The sequence below is a fragment of the Mastomys coucha genome, unplaced genomic scaffold (assembly GCF_008632895.1).
Source record: "Mastomys coucha isolate ucsf_1 unplaced genomic scaffold, UCSF_Mcou_1 pScaffold22, whole genome shotgun sequence".
NCBI lineage: Eukaryota > Metazoa > Chordata > Mammalia > Rodentia > Muridae > Mastomys > Mastomys coucha.
In genome coordinates, this window is record NW_022196905.1 from 119,066,471 (window position 1) to 119,075,691 (window position 9,221).

At 52.6% G+C, this 9,221-nt stretch overlaps 1 protein-coding gene across 3 annotated transcripts in view; it reads right to left on the reverse strand.

The window, feature by feature from the left end:
- Positions 1 to 8,219, reverse strand: part of Scarb1 (scavenger receptor class B member 1) — a 67,774-nt gene extending 59,555 nt beyond the window's left edge. Inside the window, exon 1 of one of the 3 annotated variants that reach the window (XM_031338003.1) lies at positions 7,873 to 8,219. In XM_031338003.1, coding sequence (XP_031193863.1) covers positions 7,873 to 7,998 — 126 coding nt within the window. In that variant the 5' untranslated portion in view covers positions 7,999 to 8,219. The remainder of the gene's footprint in view (positions 1 to 7,872) is intronic. The other 2 variants (XM_031338000.1, XM_031338001.1) reach the window with 2 other exon arrangements.
- Between the last annotated feature and the right edge of the window lie 1,002 nt (positions 8,220 to 9,221).

Here is a 9,221-nt window from a genome sequence, read left to right on the forward strand (position 1 = left end):
GGGGTGGGGAGACACGGGACACCGCGGGACAAGTTTTACTTAATCCCTCTTTGTGTCTGCCTCCCTAGATGAAGCAGCAAGCAACCGTAAACTGCTTAGATACTAAATAAAAGGCTCTGAGGAGCATCGGACTCTCCGAGTAACACGGCGTCTACTACAAAGGGGCTCTATGCCGTCAGGGACACCTTCCAAGTGCCAGGCCAACGAGCTCTGCCAAAGGTCACAAGACAACTCAGGGACAGTGCACATATCCAGGCTAGCCCAACCCCTGAGAGGTCCCTGGGCTCTGAAGGGAGCCGTGGGAGAAGGGATCAGAATAGAATTGAGGTGAGGGGGGGTAGAGAGCTATGGACCAGCCAACTCCTCAGCCCCTCCCCTGGCTGGCCAATTTCTTGTTCAGGGAAAAGAAAGCCACATCCAGGCGGGTGACAGAATAAGGATGGTGGGCTGGTGAGATGGCTCCGAGGTTCCCAAGCACTGGCTGCTCCCGTAGAGAATCTGGGTTCGGTTCCCAGCACCCACATGACGGGTCCTAGTCTTCTGGAACTCCAGTTCCAGGGAATCTTTTCACCCTCCTCAAGCACCACACGCACATGACATACAGACAAAACAAACACTGAAAACAATAAATAAATCCTTTTTTAAAGGGGGGGGGCGGGGCGTTTTGAAACAGGGTTTCTCAGTGTAGCCCTGGCTGTCACAAAACCCACACTCTGTAGACCAGGCTCCGCCTCGAACTCAGAGATCCACCTTCCAAGGGCTGGGATGAAGGATGTGTGCCACCAAAGGGACATGTCACAGGGCCTCTGAAGTGGGACTAGGTCTAGTGGGCTCAAGCCAAGAGCATAGGGGAAGGGGGGGAGCAGGGTGGGGGAGGCTGAACTGGGGGAGTAAAAGTGAACAGATTGGGGGTCAGGCTGCTGAGAGGAATTTGGAGTCACTGGAGAGAAGACTGGGAGAGAAGACTGAGCAGGGTGGACATCATCCCTCCCTAGAAAAGCAGGATAGACTACCACAGGGGCAGCAAGGCCATGGGGGTAAGAGGTATCATAAAGGGTGAGACCTCAAGAGTGTGAAGTTAATCCTTTTTTTTTTTTTTTTTTTGGTTTCTCGAGACAGGGTTTCTCTGTGTAGCCCTGGCTGTCCTGGAACTCACTCTGTAGACCAGGCTGGCCTCGACCTCAGAAATCTGCCTGCCTCTGCCTCCCAAGTGCTGGGATTAAAGGCGTGCGCCACCACCGCCTGTCGAGTGTGAAGTTAAGATGCAGGTGAACCAGGTATGGGGCAGCAGGAAATAGCAGAATGAGCAGGTGAGGGCAGCCTGAGGCTTCTGCTCCACACCTAGGGAACAAATGGTACCAAGGGTGTGAGGCATCAGCAGATCAACAGGGAAACCCCGCATCCGAACAGCGATGCTGATGCAGTCATGGGCTTGGGAAAGATTATAGGGCCCTCTGTTTGGTAGCCCTGTGGATGGGTAAACTGTGTGCCAGGTGAGACACACAGGGGTCCCAGTGCTGGTGGCTTTACCCCCGTGTGACACTCACACAGACTCCAAGAAAGTCACGGGGCAGTTACCATCTTCAGCCGTTTCCTTAACTGACAAGGGCCTGTGTTTCCATGCTGCCTATGCAGGCCGGCTCTATGTCAGCTCAACACAGGCTGTTATCATCTGAGAGGAGGGAACTTCAATTAAGAAAAATTCCTCCATAAGACTGGGCGATGGGGCTGGGCAGTGGTGGTGCACACCTTTAGTCCCAGCACTTGGGAGGTAGAGACATGTGGATTTCTGAGTTCGAGGCCAGCCTGGTCTACAGAGTGAGTTCCAGGACAGCTAGGGCTATACAGGGAAACCCTGTCTTGAAAAACAAAACAAACAAACAAAAACCAAAGACTGGGCTGTGTGTGTGTGTGTGTGTGTGTATTTGTGTGTGTGTATGTGTGTGTGTGTGCTGCAGGAGGAGAGGAGCTAGAGAGATGGCTCAGCGGTTAAGAGCATTGACTGCTCTTCTGAAGGTCCCGAGTTCAATTCCTAGCAACCACATGGTGGCTCACAACCACCCATAATGAAAATTGACGCCCTCTTCTGGTGTGTCTGAAGACAACTACAGTGTACTTAGATATAATAATAAATCTTTAGGCCGGAGTGAGTAGAGGTCTTAAAAATTCAATTCCCAGTAACCACATGAAGGCTCACAGTCATCTGTCCACTACAGTGTACCCATATACATAAAATAAATAAACCTTAAAAAAAAAAAAGACTGGGTGTTGGACAAGCCTGTAGAACATTTTCTTAATAGTGATTGATGGCCAGGCAGTGGTGGCGCATGCCTTTAATCCCAGCACTTGGGAGGCAGAGGCAGGCGGATTTCTGAGTTCCAGGACAGCCAGGGCTACACAGAGAAACCCTGTCTTGAAAAACCAAAACCAAAACCAAAACCAAACCAAAACAAACAAACAAACAAACAAACAAAAAACTACAGACAAAAGAATAACCATTGGGCTCAGTGAGATGGCTCAGCAGGTAAAGATGCTTGCTGCCAAACCTGATGAGCTGAGTTCGATCCCTGGGACCCACACAGGAGAAAGAGAGAACTGACTCCTCAAAGTTGTTCTATGACCTGCATGGGCATGTTGAGGCATGGCCCCTCCATTCACACACCAATAAATACATACATATAATGCTTTACAAAAAGAATCATGGTGGTTTGGAGAGATTGCTCGGCGGTTAAGAGTGCTGGCCACTCCGATAGAGGACATGAAATTCCTAATGCCCTCCTGGTGGCTCACAACTGTCTGTAAGCCAAGTTCCAGAGGACTTGATGTCCTGTGGGGTCTACAAGGGTACTGCATGCACAGAGGTACACATAAAATAGGAGAAGAATGTACAGAGAGCCACGCAGCCAGCATTATCTACCTTGTGTGTCTGGCGCGCACCCTTCCGTACCTTTTTCAAAACCATTACAGCACTAACACGAGTCTGTTGGAAATAGAGAACACTGTTAGGGTTTTGCTATTGTTCTTGTCATTTTGGGTTTGTTGACTTGTTTTGTTTTGAGACAGGGTTTCTCCGTGTAATCCTGCCTGTCACAGAGATCACTCTGTCTCTGCCTCCTGAGTGCTGGGATTAAAGTATGAGCCACCACCACTGCCGACTGGCGAGGTTTCTTGTTTTGTACACGAACTCGCATGTGTGTGTGTGCATGAGTGTGTTTCTTCATGTTTTGCAGTGCTCGGGATTGAACATGTGCACATGTTAGGATGCAGTCTATCACTGAGCTCTTTCTTCAGCTTTCCATTTGCCTATTTATTTATTTACTTATGTGTTATTTATTTGTGTGTTTGTTTATTTAAGGACGGAGTATCTCTGTGTAGCCCTGGCTGTCCAGGCACTAGACTTGACTCAGAGATCTGCTTGCCTCTACCTTCTGAACACTAGGATTTAAAAGCATGCACTCACGCACCCAGCTTACGGTTTTTTTTTATATAAAGACCAGGGTCTCACTAAGCTTCCTAGAGCTTCCTGTGTAGCCCGGGCAGGCTTGGGACTTCCTCTGGGGGGCGCTGGAGAGATGTCTCGACGGTTAAGAGCACTGACTGCTTGCTCTTCCAGAGATCCTGAGTTCAAGTCCCAGCAACCATATGGTGGCTCACAACCACCTATAATGGGATCAGATGCCCTCTTCTGGTGTGTCTGAAGACAGCGGCAGTATACTCATATAAATAACAAATGAATCATTATTTAAAAAAGGAAGCTGGGCAGTGGTGGCACACAACTTTAATCCCAGCACTTGGGAGGCAGAGGCAGGTGGATTTGAGTTCAAGGCCAGCCTGGTTTACAGAGTGAGTTCCAGGACAGCCAAGGCTACACAGAGAAACCCTGTCTCGAAAAACCAAAAAAAAGAAAAAGAAAAAAAAAAGAACTTCCCCCAGCTGTGAATAGTCATCCCCCTGCCTCAGCTCCAAGTGGCTGAGATGACCCGCAAGAGGCTGGGAGGAGGGACTTTAACAGTAACAGAGAGCCTTTTCTCTATCATTCACGTCTTCCTGAAACCTGGCCCTTCTTAATTCTTTTCTTGGACTGCCCAGGAGCTCACTGTACAGAGAGAGAGGGCACTTCCTTATTTCCTACTCCTCTATGGAAGGTAAATCAAGCATGGCCGCTTGAAGTCCCTCCCAGCCCACCAAAGGCCATGCTTAATAACTAGCTGCCGACCTTTGCTATGGCCCAGATCCCTTATCTGTAGAAAGGAAGAATCTGCAGCCTCGGCCTGTTTCACAACGCTGTGGTTAGCTGGAGCCCAGAAGCGGGCAAGCTCACAGGACATTTCCAAAAGCCGCTTGTAATCTCCTTTGTAACTTGCTAATCCCTGGGGGACAGCAAACCAGATCTGACCCCTGTCTCACTGCTGGGAGAAAGCTTGGCTCTCCGAGTGATGGACAGGCTCCAGCAAGCACACGGTACAGCAGGCCAGAGCCCCTGAGCTCTGAAAACTGTCACCTACATGGGTATCACGCTCCTGCCCAACCTTGTAGAGCTGAAGTTGTGAATCCAAACCACAGAAAGCCAAAGAGGGCGATGGGGTTTAGAAAGGACCCTCGTTCCATCAAAGTGGATGGTCCCACAGTTTGTCAGTGGGGGTACGGTGGAGAATACCAAAATCCAAACGGAGCACACCTGTGGGTCCACAGCTAAGGATCGCACAGAGCAAAGTGCTCCTGGACTCACACAGGAGGGTATGTGTTTTCTGGAGCCTGAGACAAAGATAGGGTCAGTGAAGAAAGGAACCAGTAAACAAAGGAATACCAACATAATAAGGGGGGAGGCAGTAACAGATTTGGCATGTTCTGCCTGTCAAGCGAAAACCTTTGAACGAGGCTGGGAAGACAGCCCAGTGGGTAAAGTGCTCACTGGAGGATCTGAGTTCTGATTCTTAGAACCCAAACAAAAGCTCAACACAGAGCCAGGGGTGGTGGCCTATACCTTTAGTCTCAGCACTCAGGAGGCAGGGAGAGCCTGAGCTACAGAGGGAGTTCTACGATGGCCAGGGCCGCGCCGAGAAGCCTTGTCTCAAAGAAAAGCTGAACACATCTGGTACACATATCTAGAACCCCAGCACCAGGGCAGGCAGAGACAGGCAGATTCCAGGGGACCCGTTGTCTAGAGTCTAGCAGAGAAGGCACACCTCATATTTAATGAGAGAGCCTGTCTCAAAGAAATAAGGTGGGGAGACACTGAGGAAGCCACTTCACTTCAACCTCTGGTCTTGATGTATGGCAAGCCCATCCATACAGTTGCATGAGCGTGCGCCCACACACACACACACACACAAGCACCCACCCACCCACACACACACACACATGCACACACACACACGCACACACACACACACACACACACGCACACACGCACACACGCACCCCTTTGAACACTAACACTGAACAGAAAAACCATACTGTTTAAGCTAGGCATGGTGGGACACACCTTTAATCCTAGCACTCAAGAGGCAGCTTGGGCTACGCGCTGAGTTCCTGGGCTATACGGTGAGACCATGACTCAAGAGAAAGGAAAGAAGGGAAGGAAAGAAGCGGGAAAGGAAAAAAAGAAAAGCACACACAATCCAGCTCAGGTTTTGTAAAAGATGTCCATTAGAGCTGGAGAGGTGGCTCAGTGGGCAAAGCGCTTGCTAGGCAAACGTGAGGACCTGAGTTCAAACTCCCAGTGTCGTATACAATATATACGATATTGAGCATCACTGAGAGTTCACCTGTAACACCAGAGACAGGGGGATGGCTGTCTAGTTCATCAAAAGACCCTATCTGTAAGGGAGGAAATCAGCTGACCTACACATAGAAACATATTTATGTCAAAAATGACAATAACATCAGAAGAAAATATGAGTGAAACCTCTCTCTCTCTCTCTCTCTCTCTCTCTCTCTGTGTGTGTGTGTGTGTGTGTGTGTTTTGGAACACAAGGGCCTGTTGTATGCTGAACAAGTTCTCTACCACTGAGCTACACCCCCAGTCCTGAATTTTTTTTTCTTAAACAACCAAGTATTTCTGCCTTTTATACATCAACTTCTTTAACTTACAAAAAATAAAATAAAAAACACACACACACACACACAAAGACAAGGCTTCCATTCAAGTAGCACAGAAAGAAAGTGTCCAAAGTCAACTCCAGGGTCCCTCCCTACTCCACTTTGCTGCCACCCTCCAGCCATCCCCTGAAGTGAGCTTTTTTTTCCCCTCAAGAGGTCGGCTACTCTCCAGCCAGGGCCTCTAAGAAGAGGCTGTCTTGGGCTAGGCGTGTCTTTCTGTCTTCCTTCCTTCACGCCACTCAGCCCCCAACCAATCACCTTTGGGATTTTCATAAGTAGGGTTGTGGAAGCCGCTCGCTCAAACGTAAAGCCCCGAGCTACCAACTATGAGGCAACTCAGCCAGACATGGTTTTGCTTTCTCAAGCACCGGCAGATGGGACCCTGACTGATGGAACAGGCATGCGCAGTCCCAACGCTAACACTCACACCCACACACCCCAACCCACCCACCCCGACATCCTTAGTCTCTGTGCCAACCCCAAAAAGGAAACACTCCAGAAAGGAGTTTGGGGAAGGAACCAGCTCAGATTTCCCCCTTACCCCCAAGAAGGAGAACGGGGACACCTGATCACTCTACCCACTCCGTGCTGAATGAGCAGGAAGCCCAGATGTGCGGGGTACACAGGGCTGGGTCCTTACTGAAACCACAGGCTGCCACTGAGGCAAGACTCTCACCACTGCTTTGCCAGACCTAACAGAAAGGCCAGAGCCCTTCTGATGCTCCAACAAGAAGGATTTCCCCTCCACTCAAGACACAGCAACTCCCGGGACCTTCACAAACGAGGGTTGAAAAGCCAAAGACATAGAAATGACAGTGTGGCCAAGAGGACTCGGAAATGCCCACACAACTCCAGAAAAGCCACCTGTGGCTCCATCCGGAAGACCAGCCAGGACCTGGGAGGTGGCGGCCAGCCCAAGAGGGAGTATCCCTCATTCATTCCCTCCTCTCAGCGGGCGATGGGACACAGGACTAAGCCATTCTTAAACTCCCAGTAAACAAACCCGCTAAGAGGAAAGATGTCAGTCAAATCTCCGTGACAACAGACCCTTCTGAATCCCAGGTCCAGTTCTAAGTGGCCGTTCCCTGAGGGCCAGCCTCCGTTTCCCCTTCCGCGGTAACCCAGTGTCTCAGAAAACACAATTACTCGGTAATCTCCAGGATTTAATGAGCTCCCGGCTCATTCGGAGAACACCGGATCCCAGGGCAGAGTCTGTGGCTGGACCGGCACCGCCCGCCTAATATCGGTGCCCGGTTGAAAGGGCAAAACGGGGCCTAAGGCTGAGATCAAGGGAGAGGCCGGGCTGCCTGCCCTCGGCAGACCCGAGTAGCGTCTGCCTCTGCCAGAGCGTGGGGAGGCAGAAAGCTGTTTAACTCTCGAGACTGGCAGGCAGTGTGGGGGCGAGCCAGGGCATCTCTGGGGCATCTGGGCGGGAGGAAACAGGCACAGCACCCAAAGAACCCGGAGCCCGTGGGAGCCTCACAGATGTACAGAGGCTTCGCGCAGCCCTGAGGTCACTAGGTACAGTCACCGGCCGGCGTGTGCTGGAGGGCGGTCGGGACAGCTGCAGTCGAAACTCAGGGACAACCAGGCCACAATTCTGCTTCAGTGAGGTTCGGGCCCCTGGGACGCTGGTGACTCAGACCTCCAAGCCTCTGGGGGTGAGCCTGATCCTCCCAGGTGTTGAGAAGGTAGCTAGCTCTACCGTCCCACCCTGCGTCCCGATCCCCCCCATCCCACTCCCCGCGCTCCCCAGGACACTTCACTCACCTTGAGCACCTGCTGCTTGATGAGCGAGGGCATCACGAGGATCATGACAACGCCGAGCGCAGCACACAGCAGCCCCAGGGCGCCCAACCCCAAGGCCACCCAGCGCGCCCTGGAGCTGCCGCCCATGTCCGCGTGCACGGCCGGGGCTCGCGGGGCTCGGGTCCAGACGCAGACCGCGACGGAGGCGACGGAGGCCAACGAGATGACAGAAGCCGAGGCTCCCTCAGCAGCAGCAGCAGCAGCAAGCTGTGTGACTGGCGGTGGCCGGAGCAGCAGTAGCCCTGCAGGTGGCCAGAGGCTTTATGCGCCATGGCCCGGGCAGCCCGCCCCCGAGTTCCGCGCGGGATTCCGGCGGGGGGTGGGAAAAGGCGGGGAGTGGGCGGGGCTCGGATGGTGAGGCGTGGGCGTGGCCTCCGTCGGGAGCCGCCCCTCCGAGCTGCTGGGCTTCCCTAGCTCTCGAACAGGTCTGGATTCCCGCTGTGCGATCCCTCTCCGCGCTTTCTGGTGGTTGCTAGGTCTTGGTGGGAACCGATGCGCTCTGCGCTGAGGGCAGAAGACCCTGGCACCGTCTGCGCCCGCTACCCCCGCTCCTGCCACCTCTTCTCTCTTCCGACTCCTGCGAATGCCTCTCGCTCCCCTGCTTTATTTACATCAGTTGCAGTCAGCCCTGGCCAGCCTCCGGGCCATGCACTCCCTCCACCCCAGAATTCCACATCCCTCGGGGCTCTTTGCACTCCCTCCACTCGGAATTCCATATCCCTTTGGGCTTTTGCAAGCCTTCCATTCGGTGTCCCTCGCTGCCTCCTTTGCACGCTGTCCCCTCAGAATTCCATGTCTCCCGGGACCTTGGCACACGCTTCGCGCAGAATTCCGTGTCCCTCGAGGCCTTTAAGCACACCCTCCACTCAAAACTCCAGGCCCCAGACACACGCTGGGCCCCTGACTCCATCCAGGAAGGTTTTCGAGGGACTTATCTGACTGCCTGGCCCCTAGGCTTTCTACTGACTCTTCCTTATCACCCAGAGACACCAGCTCAGTTAAGCTCAGTTATGCTGTTCTTTGGCCATAAACCCTACTCGGGATACCAGCCGTGTGGTGGGGACTCTGTCTTTCCCTGTCTTGTCCAGTGCCCAATTAGCTCATTCCCAGCCCACAGTCAGAGCCTTTAATTCTAAATGTCCCGTGTTACAGGCATGGGTGACCTCCTCAGTGAGGCCAAGGCCTGCTTCCCACTCAGAACATGAAAAGTGGAAACGCAGCTGAGAAAACCCAGTCCCACACCTGTTAAAACCAAGTCCCGCCGGGCAGTGGTGGCGCTCGCCTTTAATCCCAGCACTTGGGAGGCAGAG